This window comes from Podarcis filfolensis, assembly GCF_964270895.1.
Source record: "Podarcis filfolensis genome assembly, chromosome: 11".
NCBI classification, from domain to species: domain Eukaryota; kingdom Metazoa; phylum Chordata; class Lepidosauria; order Squamata; family Lacertidae; genus Podarcis; species Podarcis filfolensis.
In genome coordinates this window covers 41,639,078-41,658,539 of record NC_139613.1, presented here as the reverse complement: position 1 = coordinate 41,658,539, position 19,462 = coordinate 41,639,078, and the positions used below count along the sequence as shown (strand labels likewise).

General features: G+C 42.3%; 1 protein-coding gene across 2 annotated transcripts in view; it reads right to left on the bottom strand.

The window, feature by feature from the left end:
* Positions 1-19,462, bottom strand: part of CAMK4 (calcium/calmodulin dependent protein kinase IV) — an 87,064-nt gene that overhangs the window by 26,467 nt on the left and 41,135 nt on the right. The window contains exons 4-7 of one of the 2 annotated variants that reach the window (XM_083577034.1): positions 17,954-18,007; positions 15,048-15,110; positions 14,705-14,787; positions 5,857-5,929 (exon numbers count right to left, since the gene is read on the bottom strand). In XM_083577034.1, coding sequence (XP_083433160.1) covers positions 5,857-5,929; positions 14,705-14,787; positions 15,048-15,110; positions 17,954-18,007 — 273 coding nt within the window. The remainder of the gene's footprint in view (positions 1-5,856; positions 5,930-14,704; positions 14,788-15,047; positions 15,111-17,953; positions 18,008-19,462) is intronic. The other variant, XM_083577035.1, reaches the window with a different exon arrangement.

Here is a 19,462-nt window from a genome sequence, read left to right as displayed (position 1 = left end):
GACCTTTGTTTTACAGATGGGAAAAATAAATGGATATTTGGAAGTTGCAATGAAATAAAGTTTCATATTTGACAGTAAGTTGGTTGTCATTCAACTGTATTTCATGTCTGACAGCGTTTGATAGACAACATGCAATGATAATTAGTAGTTGACGGCTTCATGAGATTTCGCATGTTTTGATTTTGACAGGTTTCAGTCAGGAAAATCTGTTAAGGCTAAAAGCATTTTGATTCAAATTGCTGAGGTAAGTGTTTCACATTCAAAAATGAATCTGGATTCTCCATTCAAAATCTGGATAGATATATTGGAAAGTTCATTTTTTTAAATCCTAAAATTAATTTTAATGTTTGGTTCGGACCTAATTTTAACAGTTGATATATTTGAGGAGCTGCCTTTATTTGAGCTGGACTTAGGGTCTACAATCTAGTACTGTTTTCCCTAACTGGCAGTATCCTTTAAAGGGCTGAGCTACTTCAGCTGGAGAAACTAGTCATGAACCTGAGACCTTATACATGTGCACTGCCACAAAAATTTGCCTCCTCCCTGCTCTAGTGTATAGTTAGCACAAAAAACTATTTGTCTATTTCATTATTATTATTATTATTATTATTATTATTATTATTATTTTTACAGCAAGCTAAGATGTGTGTGTTTAAAGTATTCATATGATATAGGTGACCCAATTCTATGATTCTATTACAGTTCAGGAAAAACAAATTAAGACTACATACTTTGCAATGTTTATGTGCTAATCGTCCATACTAATATTTATGTCCATACTTCATTATAGAATAAAAGCAAAGGCAAAACAAATCAAAACTGACTCCTGACAATAAATTAATGACCAGAGCACTCAATATTTCATGAAACAAACACTGCCAAAAGTTCAATTTCTGAATGGACACTGAATAATTGCCCAATTTTTCTCATGAATTTAAAACCACTGGAAGAAGGCAGAGTTCTAGGAACCCTACTTCGGTTCCCCAAGTTGATGAATGTGAGTTCTCCTTTTATAGTTTACTTCATTTATCAGTTTTTGAAAGGGGTTCTTAATAGACACAAACAACAGAAAAATAAAAGCCCTTCTACTATTATTTAAACTTTGTCCTAAAGGTAAACTTTTTAGTAATGTTTTTACGGGGGATGGCATGTACTGTTTCCCTATACATTTGCTAAAGGACATGAAATAATCATCCAGAGCCTTTTAAAAAGTGGTTAGAAGAAGAAAGCGTGGTTCGTTTAATATAGATAGGCTTTGTTTAAAAAGGTAAAGGTACCCCTGACCATTAGGTCCAGTCATGACCGACTCTGGGGTTGTGGTGCTCGTCTCGCTTTACTGGCCGAGGGAGCCGGCGCACAGCTTCCAGATCATGTGGCCAGCATGACTAAGCCGCTTCTGGTGAACCAGAGCAGCGCACAGAAACACCGTTTACCTTGCCGCCAGAGCGGTACCTATTTATCTACTTGCACCTTAACGTGCTTTCGAACTGCTAGATTGGCAGGAGCAGGGACCGAGCAACGGGAGCTCACCCCATCGCAGGGATTCGAACCGCCGACCTTCTGATCTGCAAGTCCTAGGCTCTGTGGTTTAACCCACAGCGCTTTGTTTATTTCCACATAAAAGCTCAATGCACATAACACAGCATTGTGACTGGGGCTTATTTTACCCTAGAACATCTCATTATATGAATTGTTATATGAATCCCAGGGTTAATCATCATCCTGGATCATATCTACTGTAGAAAATTATGTCCCACAAATCATTTTAACTAGGGTTTAGGGAGGGTGACATGCTAATCCATTCCTGCCAGCTGTGCGATACATCTAGAAAAGTTCACTGTGTGGAGTTACCTGCCAAGGAGACTCCTGGATATTCTATAACCTGGTTGTTCAACTTGGGAGTCAGGTGCACTGGCAGAAAATGAGGCAAAGGGAAGTGGTAGAACATGGGAATGAGAATAATTCTTTTGGACATAAAAGACATGCACATAAGCATGATGAGCTGCAGGGAACTGGGGTATGCAGCCAAAGCAGAATTGAACTTCACCTCCTCCCGTCAGCTGTCACCCACCCATTGGAAGAATGTCAGCTGATTGACAGGTGGGCATGGTTTTTTGGGGTGTGTACCCTCAAGGGCTAAACTGAGACTCCTGGTGGGACAGGACTGGCCTGTGGGATGTTGGTTCCCCATTGCCTAAGCCACAGTGGGGGCTCTGGGGTCCAAGAACCCTAAGCCAGATCTTTCAGAGCCTGCACTCCTGATGAACCAATCACCTCCACATGGACACATAGGCTGATCTACCAATGTATGTGGTAACACATCTTGAGGGAACTTCTAGGCTCCAAGCCATGTCTGCCCTGGTAGAACAAAAACCTTAAATCCTCTCTTTGTTGGAGCCACTTGCTCACTTATAGCACTCCCAGGGGCTGCAGCTACCAGCATGCCTTGTTCCACCATACTGCATTGGTTCCTTGGTTTAAGGTCAGACAAAAACACCCAGCAAACTTCATGTTGAGTGAGAATTTGAACTTCTGCTTCCTCAGTCTTAGTCTTGCATCCTAGCTTTTCCTTGTACTGTGACATTTATTCTAACAAAATACAAATTAACCTTTTGTTAACTTTTTCTTACATGGCTACAAACACGAAGTAAAGGAAGTCAGTCAGAAGCCATCAAGTATCAGTTCAGTAGTCCTATGTGAGTCATCATATTTAAACTAGCATATCATGAACAGGATTCTAATGAACTTCATTGAAAGAGCAACAGAAGATCAATTAGTTCTGAAATTCCTCAGTTCTTACAGAATGGAACAGAATATTCTGGCACTTCATGACCTGACATTTGTAGTAAAAACAGCCATATAACCAAGGCAATGGAATTAAAATGAGACACAATGCCTCACTTTTTTTCTCTTTAGTTAAATGAAACATAATCTCTGGTGAATTCCCCCACACTCCACACACACACATTTGGGGGCAATTTGTTTCAAAGTCTTCCTGTAACAGCCTCTTATCCCTCTGGACATTTTTAATTTCATGTGTTTCCAAGTTAATGCTTTTAAAATAGAATTGTACATGCTGAGGCACATGGATAATAAGACTTGAATTCACTGCACAATAAAGGCAAAGGGAGTAGTGGTGGAATATTCCTGAGGTGCAAACCACTGTGGTGATTAAAATAGTTTCTTTAACTTGCAAGGATTTCTCATTCACTTTAGCATCCTGCATGCAGCCAATGTATGTGCGGAGATGATGCTGACGTGACAATGAATGGGGAAGCATGTCATGACCCTTTATACAGAAACAGACTTGGAAAAACTCTTACAGATGAGGAGGAGAAGCTTGAAGAAGCCATGCTGGTGAGGGTGAACACACAGGAGGAACTCATGACAAACTCTTCTTGTTACTGGGTAGCACTCCTTGCTTATTCCTCCACCAAAGAGGAGAAATAATAATAATAGTAATAGTAATAATAATAATAATAATAATAATAATAATAATAATAACAATAATAATAATAATAATAATAATATATTTATACCCTGCCCATCTGGCTGGGTTTCCAACAAAAGATTAAAAATAAATTAAAACATCAGTCATTAAAAAATTCCCTAAACAGGGCTGCCTTCAGATGTCTTCTAAAAGTCAGATAGTTGTTTATTCCTTTGACATCTGATGGGAGGGCGTTCCACAGAGCGGGTGCCACCACCGAGAAGGCCCTCTGCCTGATCCTCTGTAATTTTGCTTCTCGCAATGAGGGAACCACCAGCAGGCTCTCGGCGCTGGACCTCAATGTCTGGGCAGAATGAAGGGTTGTAGATGCTCCTTCAGGTATCAATAAAGGACATCTCACCCCCTATTTATGAATTCCCAGGTGTTTCTTCTAGCGTCCTCAGGTGCATCCTCTACAGCCCCCACCGTATCTTCAATCCCAAGGCCAGCTCTTCACATCTCTTGCCACTACAGTGTGTGGTCTGGGCTGATGCTGCTTTGATGGCGAGGTGACCATTTAAAGAGAGCTTGGCTTGAGCCGTGGCTCCCTTTAGCAGTATTTCAGAGCACAGTAGCCCCCAATCATCTCTGAGCTGGAGAAACAATTAAAGCTCTTTTCAGATTTAGCCCTGCACTGTGCTCTCCTGTCCTCTGCCCAAGAACATCATGCCTCACCTATAATTCTGACCATTGAGCTGGTGTTTACTAAGATCCTGCTTTCTACTGCAGACGCCTCAATGTGACTACTTCCTAGGTGAGATTAAACTGAAGGTACTCTCCACTGCAGCAGCAGCTCCTCCGTGGGCACTTTAAAATGTCACGCTTTTGTTGAAAGTTGTAGTTTACAGCCACAGAAGAAATCTGGTTGTTTCCTGCATCTTTCCTTTGTGTTTGATTATGTGACTCATTCAGCTGGGTGGCAGCAGCCTTCATCCACTTTCTGATTGAGTTTAAGATTTGTACACACATCCATCTACTTTACAGATATCTGAGAAGGCCAACACTGTTTGAAAGATCCCTCCAACTCCAAGCTGAAATCAGTATGGGGATGAAGCAGAGCCTTCCTAGTTATTGCCCCAATCATTTAGAAGATAACATAGTACTTGATACTTATATTACTAGGCAACATGATAGCCACTAAAAAACCATTTGCTCATGGTTTGGATCAGCAGTGGAATGCAGTGGACCTGTTTAAATATGACGACTCACACAGGACTACTGAACTGATACTTGATGGTTTCTGACTTCCTTCACTTCATGTTTGTAGCAATGTATGAAAAAGTTAGCAAAAGGTTAATTTGTATTTTGTTAGAATAAATGTCACTGAATAAGAAAAAGCTGCTCACCTGACCTCCTTCCAGCTGTGTTGCTGCTGCATACTGGGAAGGAGAAGGGGAGGGGGAGGCAGCAGAGAGGTCAGCGCAGTGCAAACACATTGGAAGTAGTGCCTTATGTTATTGCTGCATTGCCTGCCCCCCTCCAGAAGCAATGGAGCTAGAGGGAGGTCAGGTGAGCAAAGCAGCCCCAATGTGCTGGTTTAGTTTCCGCAATGCAGTGATCTGCTCCAAGCTTAACCCAACCCTCTGGAGCAGATTTTGAGGGTGCTCAGTGGGCTGCAAGAGAGACAGAGGAAGGTGATGTCCTGTTGCACAAGCAGAAATCTGTTCCACTCATGCACAGAGAGCATTGAATCACAACCCAGTGAATGCAAGGTCCTGTCCTGCAGATTGCTTGGATTGTATAATTACTTCTCAAGCCCACACTGGCGATGGCTCAGGTATGAACACAGGCTAAGCTTTCAGTTTGGGATGAAGCAATCTTTAACCGCTCATGTAGATTTTAAAACATTGTCCATCAAATGGTAACCAGGGAAGCTGGTGTGTAGAATGCTATCTGGCCTCACATTCTCTATCTGAATACAAAACTCAATGCTGCCCTTGAACATCTGCTGTTATTTTGTTAACTCTCTAGACAGTAAGAAACATACACCCCAAACTGCCTAAATATAAAAGCAATATACTAAAGATGCTTTACCAGAACAAATGGATAGCTATTGGCACACAGAATATTGACACAGAAAGTGTCGCTGTCAAAGCTGCCTCCTCATTCTTGATATAAACGACCAAGAGTGAAAATAAATAGGTTTCACAGAAAGTGAGCTGTCATAACAATCATTCAGGTATGCAGCATGAAAGATGACGCTGTCGCAAGATCACTTTTGTCTCAAAGATGCCGCTGATTTAGACAGGTAAGCAGAAAACCAACCCAAGAACTGTAGGCAAGAGCTGTCACACCTATATGTATACTGATTACATAAATTGCTCCAGGTAAGTGAAAGATTATTCTGCAAGAGTACTAATGCTTACAGCAACCGCCTCCAGGATTTGTTTGACAGCATCAGCAGCATCTCGTTCACTGTAATATCCTTTTTCCACAATCCTATAAAGAAACAGAAGATTTATTTATTCATAATAAATTTGTATACTGCCCTTAGCATAAACATACAAACCATACAAAACACAGCATAAACATACAAAATACATAATAAAAGCAAGAACAAAAATGAAACACACCCATAACACCTCCCCCCAACACATTTAAAATGACAAAGATTGCAAATCAGCCCAAGGCCTGGCTGAAGAGGAATGTTTTCACTTGGCACGAAATTTCACTTCAGACTCAACGGTTACAAGGAAAGCACAGTTCTAGGTAAATGTGCTATTAAAAATTAATCACACAGTAATCAGAGCAGACACATCTTATAGTCTAGGAAGTCTCCTGCAGAATAAAAAAAGCCACTTGGTCATGGCTAAGAATAGATTTACCAAGTATACAGCAACTCTGGTTCTCAGCTAATAACAAAAAGATTGTTTTTCAAGACATCAGCTTAGGTGCTATGGGAATGAAATGAATTTGTGCTAATAAATGCAGTATCCTTAAAAGGCTACTGTAAAAAAAAAAAGTTCATACTTATGAACTCCAGAATTAAAGGGCAGATACACAAACTCCATGCTCTTAGGAATAAGCCCTTCTGAGACCAATGCTATTTATTTCTGACACTGTGTAAAGGACTAAAGTCAGGGCTTGCAAGCTTAACCAAGCTATAATGAAATAAAAGTGATATATAGGAAAAGGCAGGAATAGGTAAGGCCATAATATGCCTTGTATTTTGTGTATATATACACTAGTTTCATTCATTCTGTGATACAGCTTTCAGGTCTAAGTGCTGTTCCGTAGTGCCTTATTTTTACAGAATGGGAATCTCAGTGCTGCCATTGATAACTACTGAAAAGCTAGGCCACACAGTTGGCTTCCCAAACAACGAAACCATGAAGCAGGCTCTATGGATATAGCTGAAACTATTCCCATGGTTGTGTTGGCTGGACATGCATATGGCTGAGAGACTGGCCATACTACAGGCATGTAGGTGGTAACAGTGATTTTATGATTTAGCCTTAAGTAAACCATCTAGCCCTAGGGCAGGTGAGACAACTGCATCCTAAGGCTAACAAAGCATCAGGGTTTTCCTAGAGGTTGTACAGGGTGCTACTTGCATTCATAACTTTTTAGGAGCTTGATTGCACTGCAACTGCTAAAAGCTGCAGCATAGGACCAATATTCACACTGCCATAGCTCCATTGCACAGAAGATCATTTTAGAGCAGGGGTAGGCAACCTAAGGCCTGGGGGCCAGATGAGGCCCAATCGCCTTCTCAATCCGGCCCGCAAACAGTCAGGGAATCAGTGTGTTTTTACATGAGTCAAATGTGTGCTTTTATTTAAAATGCATCTGTGGGTTATTTGTGGGACATAGGAATTCGTTCATTATTATTTTTCAAAATACAGTCCGGCCCACCACATGGTCAGAGGGATGGTGGTCTGGCCCACAGCTGAAAAAGGTTGCTGACCCCTGTTTTAGAGGAATAATCCTCATACCTTTTACTCTGTGGCAGTTGCAGTGAAATCAATGGATCTACTCCAGAATAAATGATTTGAAGACTGCAGAAATAATCTGTTGTCTCCTGTACAGAAGCAGCATTTTGTTTTCAGGCTGTTCACTGACTGAAGGCTCCATGAACTAAAATGTGATCACAGCACAGCTCCTTAGAAAAGAAGATTGCTTCCATGCTATAGTAATAACCACAGTACAATGAAAATAATACAGCAAAATAACCTTGAACAATCAATTATTGCAAAGTGCTTCTGAGTTGGAAATAGAAAGAAAGAAAGTTGGTATATTTTGAGGCACTGAGGCATTCGACAGCCAACCTTTCCCACAGACTCACTTTTATTACTCTATTGATCCGAAAGAGAGAGAAAAAGATTAATCTAGCTCAGCTCAGGAAAAAAAATTACCACAGAAACATTGTTTTGTGCAGGGTTTCCAGCTTTAAATTTAAGAAATATTGGCCACCTGAGTCCAAGGGGAGAATCAGAGAAGGCCAGAAATGGCGCTTGACAGGTCAAGGGTATGAGGTAAAATACCATTGCCTGGGCTTTCTCTGATATTTACTGGGTTTTTTAAGATATTGATTCTAGTTACTTCCCAGAACATTGTTTTACTAATAATAATGGATAGTTTGGCAATGCTGCTTCAGGAGTTCATTAGACAACTGAGACACATGTGAGTATATGGGACACAGAAGAAGTATACTATCTTGTCAGAGGCTACACACACACCCCACACAAAAGAACACGTCTAGATCATTTATCAGTGCTCTCACCTTCAATTGTCAGCTCATCCTTTTCTAAGTGCTAAATTATCTGATTTATTGATGTCAAAAAATATCTCAACAATGCAAAAGTTTATGCTATTATTCATCACCTACTCCTCAGTTTTAATGAACTAAGAAGGCAAATATAACTTCTCTGTATGTTCAGCAAGGGTTCTCCCTCTCCTTCCATTGAGACATGCCCAATGCAACCCCCCCAAAACCCCCCGCAAAACTTATTTCTATCTGCTTATATGAAGACCTGATAATTACCACGTTGCCTTTTAACCGCCTACTCTCAGAATAATTTTTTATGGGGAAGCAGACAACTCAGTGGGTTGCATCCAGTGGTGGCTTTGCCTTACACAAGTCAGGGCATTCGATTTTTGCCAATCTGCCATGCCCACTTAAATCCCCCAATCACCCTGGAAACTGGTTCTGAGAACTAGTGGGACACCCCCACAAAAAATAAACACATAATGGGATATGGCTCAGAGGGCTGCAGTAGGTAAAAGGGAAAGCATGATGTCACAACATGCATGAAATGAAACATTTCCACTAAGGCAAAATCACATTTGGATTCAATGCAGCATTTTATATTGCTAAATGACTGGTCCAAAATCACTTAGGACTCAGCTACATTAGTAAAGAAAAACCATTTTATATGCGTTATAACACTAAGACACCAGATGGCGCCGTGGAGTCCCATCTTTCGTCAACGTGATTTTCCTTTATAAAGCTTATAACGTGCTTAACTGAAACGCTTCTTTGATGTGTCTAGATCCAGCCAGGGTTATATGAACTTAAAAAAACAAAACACTGATTTCCCAGGGACAGAAATGAAACATTACGTTTCTGGATCAAATTTTCATAATAAATTACATTATGATTTGGAGCTGACAGCTATGCGAATCACCACGGAACACACTTACTGACAGCTTTTGCTTTCTTTAAACTTTTGCAGCTTCCATAGTATTTCAAAATTCCATAGAGGCATCATCTAGAGCTGTGGAGTTTGTTGTCATCAATACGCCTAGGACACTTCATTGAATAAATATTTCTTCTACTCTCCTATTTTAAATCGCTTATATTATTTCATTTTTCTAACATTGTATAATAGCTAGATGATTGTCTAAAGCAGAGACTGATGCACAGATTAAACTTGCTACAAAGCAATGCTTTTAAAATTACAGGTATCTTGGGATTTTTTTTTCCTTTTGTGGACTAAAACTGTTGAAAAGTTTGTAAAATATTTAAAACAAAATATTTAAAACAAATCTCTTTATTCCGCTAAGAAATCTGACAGCACATGGAAGGCTTTCCCCAGTGCCTGCCATCAGCATTGATGCAGTTCCAGTTTCTTGTTGCCAAGGTATCTTTAGATAGTTACAAAGTGATGTGTCTTTGAAAATGAATCCAATGCGCTGGTTTTGCACTTACTTCAGAATTTTAAGCAAATGTCAGCTAGCTAGCCTTGTAAGAGATCATATCCTGACTTGTCTAGCTGTCATAAAGGAACTGTGCTTGGCAATGAAGCTTTCCTCTGCTTCTGACACTGCCTACACAGTATGACGCTGTGTCAGGATCTGGCCATATAGCACAGTTATATAACCCCAAAGGCCTGGAAACAGTGTTATGTTTTCTGTATACCTCACCGTCATCATGTGCATAGCAGTTTACAGCAGGGATGGGGAACCTCTGTCAGCCCTAGATTGGCATTGCTTACCAGACATACAACCACTACCACCCCAGCCCTTCAGACTGAAATGTCTGCAAAAATGCACTCAGGCTTTGTCTCTGGACTTCACTGATTGCCCTTTCTGCCTTATTCAGAATGTTTTCCTGCTCAATATTCTTGATTAGAAACTGTTCAGTGCGGGCCTTGAAAACAGATCTTTTTATTTTATTCTTAATCCAGTTTATGGCTCCACTCTTAAGAAACAGCCTGTCATTCCGCTGCACCCTTCACGACTCCTTCCTACCCCAGTTTATTAACTTATTTGGGGTGGGGAGTGGGGAGTCAGCTACAGACTAAGCCAAGATAACTCCATTCCAGGACCATTTGGAAGGAGTGTGTTTAAGGCAGGGTGGTCCAAAATCATGCACTCTTCTTCTTCGCAGGCTGTGTTTATTTACAGACTTTGCAAGAGACTCAACTGGTTTTGAACATTCTGAAATCTTCTTCTTCTTCTTCTTCTTCTTCTTCTTCTTCTTCTTCTTCTTCTTCTTCTTCTTCTTCTTCTTCTTCCTCCTCCTCCTCCTCCTCCTCCTCCTCCTCCTCCCCTGCCTTTTATCCTGACAGGAACTCAACGCATGCTTTCGTTAACAATGCAGACAAGCAGTGGGATGTCTGAGTTAGACAATTCTTCACCAGTTGACCGATGTCCGCCTTGAGGTTGGTGGTTGACATTCGCAGGCAATTCTCAAATGAATGATCTACTAGGTTGTTTTGAGTTTGGGACTTTAAGAAGTTCATGTTTGAAAATGATTGTTCACAGTTCACCCACCCACCCACTCTGGCACCAAAGTTCCCTTCTCTCCCCCACCAATTGGTGCACCCCAAAGCTCAAACTTCTCTGCATTGCAAAAAAGAAAGAAAGCAAAGTCTCTCTCTCTCACTCACTCACACACACACACACACACACACACACACCATGCTTCTTCTCTACACCAGGTGGTGCTCCTCTTCTTCTTCTCCCCCCCCCCCCAGGTAGCTCTGGAGTTCTGGAAGCCTGTGGGATGCAGCCACACTCCAAGTGGGCCATAGAGCGCAGCCTGTTGGCTGCACAGAAAGCCTCTCCTCCTCACAGAGGAGGCAGGGGGCGTTTCGGCCCCTGCCCAGCTGCTCCAGCTGCCACACCATGCCCCCAGGTGGCCAGCCAATCGGGTGAAGGCTTCGGGGCGGGGTTTAGCCGCTCAAATGCGGCCGCGACAGCACTTCCAGGCCATTGTGTTGCTGGTTTTCGCCTACCTCATAGCAAATCGTCACAACTTTAGGTATTGGCGGTTAGGCATTGGAATATGGTTGTGCATTGGAGGGTAGGGTGTGGCCATCGCCTACCCCTCCATTTTATGGGTATTCCGGTAAAGGAATCCGGCAGTTGTGAATCCTGTCCGACGCCCTTGCTGGTGGCTAGGGCCATGGCACGACCCCTGGTGACATCAGGGGGAGCTTTCAGTTGTATTTGCATCAACAGGCTCCTCCCACTGGTGGTTAACCCTTGATAGACTCACCCTTCCCTGAGGGGGTGGAATCACACTCTGTTGTTTTATCCAATGCCTAAGCCAATACCTCTCACATGCTGTAATCAATAAAGTTGTGGCCTTTTTTAGCCCATTAACCTAATATACTGTGTCCATGTGTCTTTCTTATCCTCAAGCAGGTGGCGGGTCCTTGAATCACAACTCCTGCAGCAGCAGCAGCAGAGGAGGAGGAGGAGGAACAGCAGCAGTAGCCTGCCTTTGGCTGCAACCACCATCTTCACCAGCCTGATTGTGCTGCCCCGGGTGAGGAGCCTCAAAACAGCCTCAAGGGCCACATGTGGCCCACGGGATGTGTGTCGGATTGCCCTGGCCCAGGAGATATGAAAGCCATATGAAAGAATCCATGTAATGTGCTCTCTGCAGCCAGTCACCCATAGGAACCTGCATTAGGAAATTCTCAAAGTTCACAGATATAAGCAAATAAGAAAAACAGGGCCTCCTTGGTTAAATAATGTTTAGCACAGAAAAATGGACCTAATTACTATCTATCTTACCTCTAGGATCACGCAGCACTGCCATCAGAAGGAAAAACGCAAGAATGGGAAAGTGTTCAAAGTGGTCTGATTTTTACAACTCATTATGATGATACAAATCTTGATGATTGGTTATTTTATCCTCCACTTCCTTATCCTATTAAATGCCCATCTGTTTCTTGTATACTTTTGCCTCACCTGCAGCTCTAACCACATGCATTCGCTGGCAATTTGCCCACATTCGCCTTCTGAAACTCTCACTGTTCATTACTCCCTTCTGCTCTGTTGAGCTTCTATAAATAATAAACCTGTTTGACATACTGATGTGACCAGCATGTTCATGATACACACTGTTTACTTTTCCTCTGTGATCCATATTTGTGGTATAAAATGTTGTCTTTGAAAGGCTGCCTGGGTGAGAATATCCCTGTGTTTATGTATGTATGTATGTATGGCATTTTTATCTCAGCTTTTATCCAAGGAACTCAAGGCAGCGTACATGGTTCCTCACACCCTATTCTATACCCTTAACAACTCTGTGAGATAGGTTAGGCTGAGAGACAATGACTGTCCCCAGGTCACTTGGCATCATGGCAGAATTGGGATTTCAACCCAGGTCTCAGAGATGCTTAGGAAACAGGAATAAGCATCCCTTTCTGTTTCCTCTGTAAGACCTTCTAACAACGGCACAGCACCAAAGAGAGAATAGGTCATTTTGCAAACTTAAAAGGAGGCTTTGCTTTTGCTCCCCAGGGTAATACTGGAGCATTCAGAGAACACAAATGCTGCTGAACGAGTGTTTTTGTGTTGCTGAGTCTGTCCAGTGGCTGTGGGGGATGGTAGATGCATGTACACAGTTCTGCTGTGTGTATGTCTGCCTGTGTATATCTGTGCATGCAGGAGCGTGGGGTGACTACACTTATTTTTGGCAACATATGGTGCTGGCATGCAGCCCCTGAAAGATCAGCTGGTAGAGCATGAGACTCTGAATCTCAGGGTCGTGGATTCGAGCCCTACTTTGGGCAAAAGATTGCTGCATTGCAGGGGGTTGGACTAGATGACCCTCGTGGTCCCTTTCAACTCTATGATTCTATTATTTCTATGATTGGCCAATGTTGAATGCAGCCCTCAGGCCCTCTGGCCTGCAAGGCTAGTCACTCCTGATAAATATTGGTACATAAAACATGGTTTAGTGTTACATCTGAACCCAGCAGAGTGCCTTAACTATAGTTTAACTTTTAAAGCCATGATTTGTTGTTGGCTCAGTGACCTTAGCTATGACCAAGTGTTATGTGTAAACATGAGCACCTCCCTAACTACAATGGTATCTCAGGTTAAGAACTTAATTTGTTCTGGAGGTCCGTTCTTAACCTGAAACTGTTCTTAACCTGAGGTACCACTTTAGCTAATGGGGCCTCCTGCTGCCACCGCCACGTGATTTCTGTTCTCAGAGCCAGTGTGGTGTAGTGGTTAAGAGTGGTAGACTCGTAATCTGGTGAAAAGGGTTCGCGTCTCCGCTCCTCCACATGCAGCTGCTGGGAGACCTTGGGCCAGTCACACTTCTCTGAAGTCTCTCAACCTCACTCACCTCACAGAGTGTTTGTTGTGGGGCAGGAAGGGAAAGGAGAATGTTAGCCGCTTTGAGACTCCTTCGGGTAGTGATAAAGCGGGGTATCAAAACCAAACTCTTCTTCTTCTCTTCTTCTCATCCTGAAGCAAAGTTCTTAACCCGAGGTACTATTTCTGGGTTAACGGAGTCTGTAACCTGAAGCGTTTGTAACCTGAAACGTCTGTAACCTGAGGTACCACTGTATATAGTTTATGTGACCCTTGTAATGTCACCCTTCCCAAATTGTCCACCAAGAAACAGAGACACCAAACAAGAGTAGCTGAAAAATGAATCCACTTTTAGTGCTCAGTTCCTCTCACTGGCACTTCTCTTGTAGTTGACACTGCTGCCAACTTTGCCTGGTAACAGAATCCTTTCCCCTTCTATTCAAAGTTGCAGCTCAAGCTGGATTTTAAAACTTAAAGGAAACACTGATGAATTTTTGCTTTGCAAATGTTTCCACTGTTGGGCGCTGGAGTGGTTTTGGTTAGTGAGTGGAATGATTTCTGGGAATGTGTCTCCTTTCAATTTGGGCAGCTTTTGAAGGGAAAACTCATTATGCATGAGTCCGAAATGAGATTCTGTTCCTGACAGTCATTACAATTAACATATGAAACTACTTAAGTGTGCATTAGTCAAATCAGTCTTTCAATACCCACCTAGCAGAAGAAGAGCGTAGAGAGGGGTCCAATGTAAGGAATGCTTACTTAAACCAATTGCCGGTTGGGGAAAGAAAAATAAAAGGCATGGTTGCAGAGGAAAGGAGTGCACTTTAAGAAACAACAAGCTGCAAAATAGTGTGGGTGTTTCTTTCCTGGCAGAATGGAAAGAGGGAGCAGTTGTTTGATGACAGCTCTCACTCTCACAGCCGACCAGTGGAAAGGGAAATGGTGGCATAGTGAGGCAATGCCAGTAACTAGGTGCTGCAAACACTTAAGTGATGTTAGGAGGAGGGGCAGAAGAGAGTTAGAAGCCAGATGGGATGAAAGGGTGAAACAAACCAGAATTACTTCGGTAATTTGCAGTTCATCCTTTGGTTTAAACAAGGTTCGTTGACTTGTTTAAATAAACCACTGTTTAAGAATGGTTTAATGTGATAATAATAATAATAATTTATTATTTATACCCTGCCCATCTGGCTTTCACACATCGCCTACCTGTCAAACAGTTCTCCTCCCGTGACCAGCTCCAAGACAAGGCTGATTTCTGTGGGGGTTTCAAATATCTCCTTCAGTCTTATCTGAGAAAGGCACAAAATAAGGAATTTTTCAGTTTCAGAGAAAGTATGTATATATTTCGAAGATCAACAGCAAGGAAGTTACAGTGAAGGATGAATGTCTCATTTATCCCATTAACTTGGTCTTGGGGTTTGTTTGAACTTATTCTTGTTTTTAATTACTTCTTTAAACCTCTGCTTTTCATTCTGCCTAAAGGTTCCACAATAAAACATCTGTATCACAAGCAAACAAAAAATAGTGTTGTAAAAAATACCCAACTTACAATATTTGGATGTGAAAGTCGAAGTAGAACGCCTATTTCTGTTCGGACAATCTTCTTGTCTACCTAGTTAAAGGGGGGGGGGATGCATAATAAGTTTTTGGTATTCATCTTAGACATTTTTAACTATTACTGTGCAATCCTAAACACATGTTCTAGGAAGTGAGTCCTACTGAAATCACTGGGACTTACTTGCATGCTAATATATTTAGGATAAGGCTGCAGGTTAAGAAATAGATATCTGAGCAAATATACCAGCATTCTTAAAGAAAATTCAAAGATTTCAGTAACGTTTCATACAAAATTGTGATGGAAATTTGATCAGCACCCATTGTTTCAGCTGACAGGAAGTTCCACTGGATCAAAAAGTTTTCTATCTGCAGACGGCACAACCTGCTACAACCACCTGTCTCATTCAGCAAGGCTACTTTTTAAAATCTTGCATTACCATTCAAGCATCCTATATATTTACACAATATATTAGAAACACATTATTATTCTGAAACCTGCCTTGTGTCCAATTACCTTCTGAGCACAGTTCCAACGACATCAGTGTGACTGCAAAAACCAATATAAGAAAATATGCCTTCCTTTCTTGAGTTTAATGTCTACATAAAAAGACAGTATGTTGTTCGAAGACTAGAGGTGCAGCAATAAAACTGCTAGCACGTTTGCAAAGCTAAGCAGGGTCCGGCATGGTTTCAAAGTGGATGGGAGACCGCATGTTGAGATTCCTGCATTGCAGGGGGTTTGGGGTAGATGACCCTCAGTGTCTCAACTCTATAATTCTGTGAAGTGGAAGGCAAGTAGGCTCAGGGGGTGGAGAGGATGGTGGAGGGAATCTTGCTAATACCAGTGAGAGGAGAAAATGCTCCAGGCACTGAGGTCAACATCACTGAAACCTATATAATGAAAAGAAATCATAAAAATAAAATTAATAGTAGATGTGATCAGGGGCACAAAGAGGTCTGAGGTCTGAAACAAAGATGATCAGCTATTTTAGACAGATTTGAGAATACCGCAAGATACTGAGGAGACAAGAGAAATAAGTTTACACTAAGTCTGAGGGGGGAAAATATGTTCAAGAAGCAGAAGCAAGGTGTACATGAAGCAAAACTTCCCTTTGTTTTATTAGGTTAGTAAGCACTCCCTGCTGGTGAATATCTGTGCCCCCAAGCTACTTCTGTGTGAGGCAGCAGTGACCCTCTAGTGCCAACATGTCACAGAGGATTCTCTTTTTACAACACTACAAAGTTAATTTTAGAAATGTGCTCAAAGACAGAATTTTATATCACTTGTTTACACATTTGGGAGAGGGGAAAGGTTTCCTCTGTGCTCTGAAAAGACCCAGCAAGCTAGCTGAAACAAGAGGGTAAGGAATAAGTGCCTAGAGGGTAAACAAGAACGGAAGAAAGGAACAAGGGGGGGGGGGAGAATCTTACTGTTTTGTAAGCTCCAGTAGTTTTTCTGACTGCCTCTCCACTTAAGATGAATGTTGCATGTTTCAGCAGAACTCATCACTCAGTTTTATAAAATAAAACATTAATTACTCAGTCCTTTAGTGCACTCTGCGCACCCAGCAGATTTTTGTTTTTGTTTGTTTCCAGTTTCCAGTTCATGCAGTGCTCAGAAGTTTCATTTGGCAGTTTCCATCCCTGATTTGCCAGTATGATATCTACACATGTTCATACCACAGAGTAATAGTTGGCATTTATTATTGTCCTACTTTAACATTTTGAAGTCTCAGGATGGAATTACAAGGTTCCATCTGCAAGCATATTTGCTTGCCAGATGGAACATTTCACTCCCTGTATGTGCTGTTCTGGGGTTTTTCCTGACCCCCTCAAATGCAATTTCAGGGCAGGGGGCATGTGGGGAGGGGAGGGAAGAAATGAGGAAGTTCCATTGCACAAGTGAAAACCCTTGCACAAAGCTTCTGCTGGCAGGGTTCATTAGGTGAATCCCGCCCTTAATGTTTGTTCAAAATCGTTACATAGAATTCATGACCAATAGTTGCAGTAAATGCCATCTACCAAGCAACAGCTGCTGCACACATGTTACTTATTTCCTTGCAGAATGAATGCTGCGCATTTAGCTGAATGTGTAGCATAAATACTAGGTGAAATGCACTCTTTACCATTACAACAAACAGGCCGCCGTCCAGGTTCAAGGGACAATGTTCTTCTTACTACTCCTCCCTGCTTTGTAGTCAAAGTAATAAGGCTACTGACTGATTAGCAATAATTTATTTACATGAATGGCATTTACCTAAGGCTGCTTTAAACACAAGGCTTCAAATGTGCGATTCAGTGTGTGTACAGACATTGAATTCCTGCATGAATTAGCCTTTCACTTCCCATGGAGCAGGCAGCCCAACATCAATGAAAAGAATGGAAAATTTCCTCTGCAAGCAGATCTTTTGCTGCATGGGATTACTAAACTGGGCGGGTATATTTTTGCAGTTCTAGTTTTTCTGAAGCCACTTAATACTCTCTTCCTATTATCAAATATGGGACGCGGGTGGCGCTGTGGGTAAAACCTCAGTGCCTAGGACTTGCCGATCGTATGGTTGGCGGTCGAATCCCCGCGGCGGGGTGAGCTCCCGTCTTTCGGTCCCAGCTCCTGCCCACCTAGCAGTTCGAAAGCACCCCTAAGTGCAAGTAGATAAATAGGTACCGCTTTATAGCGGGAAGGTAAACGGCGTTTCCGTGTGCTGCACTGGTGCCGGCTCGCCAGAGCAGCTCTGTCACGCTGCCCACGTGACCCGGAAGTGTCTCCGGACAGCGCTGGCCCCTGGCCTCTTAAGTGAGATGGGCGCACAACCCTAGAGTCGGACACGACTGGCCCGTACGGGCAGGGGTACCTTTACCTTTACCTTTATTATCAAATAGATATAAACATAGCAATACCTTTTCTTGAAACAACTTCTTTAGAGTTGCACAGAGCTCTTCAGCAGGCAACATCTGAAATAACATGTTCGTTTACAGATTACTATAACAGCTTTACGCCCAGTTTAGCCTTGGCCCAATGGATACATTGGAGCTCATGGTACAAAAAATAGTATATCCTTATACAGTGCTATTTTTCTAGAAAAAGAGGTGCCGGAACTCACCATGAACGCCTCCCTTGTTCTCTTATAACGGCAATGGCACCCAGCTGAGAGTTGCCGGAACTGTGTTCTGCTGAGTTCTAGCTGGGGAAAAAACCCTGTCTTCCCTAGGTCTTGCTAAAAATGTACCCAATCTCTAAACTTTGCTCTGAATACACATGTGAATTAATGTTTATGAAGCATACTACCTATGCTTACCCTTAAAATGTTTTAGCAGCCACTACCATGGCATTAGTGAGCTTTTCATGTCATGACAACAACAGGTTAATGTTTATGAGGATGCTCTCTGGTATTTCACACTGCAGAGTTTCTGTGTCTCAACATTGAAGGCCACATTTATTTGATACTTATCATTTATTATATAATTTATAAATGATAAAGTATGCATCATCATGAACAGTCCAAATGTTTAGGATAAAACCTTGTGGGGGGCGGGCAAACAAAAAATCTGGATAAAGTGATAACCATTCTACTGCTTACAAACCTATTACCAAGCCCTACTCTGGCACTAGTTTGGTGTTCATAGAAACAAGACTCAGCTGCACATTACCTGGCGTAGTTCCAACAGTCTGGTCAACAGATGGTACAGTGAAATATTGCTGGCTGTTTCTTGCTTTACTAACCTTGAGCTTCAGGATTCAAGCTGTGTTTGGAACCCTACGGAGTGAGTGCAGCTTATATATGAGGGAAGTAGCAATTTGCAGCACAGGAAAGGGTTAAATAACTCTGCTCTCCACGAATACTGCTGTTATTTAGAAAGAGAGCTGGTGCGACAGCTTCTTTGCATGCATTTTTGCAAGACGGGTAGTTAGCCCTGCCAAAAATAGAGGGTCTGCATCTCAGTAGTTCAGCCGCTGCTTGGCATGCGGAAGGTCTCTGGTTCAGACCCCATCATCTCCAGTCCAAAGGGTCAGTGCTAAGTTGCTGTGGTCAAAACCACTGAGCCTCTTGGGCTTGCCAATCAGAAGGTCGGTGGTTCGAATCCCCATGATGGGGTGAGTTCTTGTTGCTCTGTCCCAGCTCCTGCCAACCTAGCAGTTCGAAAGCATGCCAGTACAAGTAGATAAATAGGTACCGCTGTGGCGGGAAGGTAAACGGTGTTTTTTGTGCGCTCTGCACTTGTCACAGTGTCCCGTTGCATCAGACGCGGTTTGGGCATGCTGGCCACATGATCCAGAAACAAACAAATGCCGGCTCCCTCAGCCTGAAAGCAAGATGAGCACTGCAACCCCATAGTCACCTTTGACTGGATTTAACCGTCCAGGGACTTTTACCTTTACCCTTTTTACCAGTTTTACACTTTAAAAAG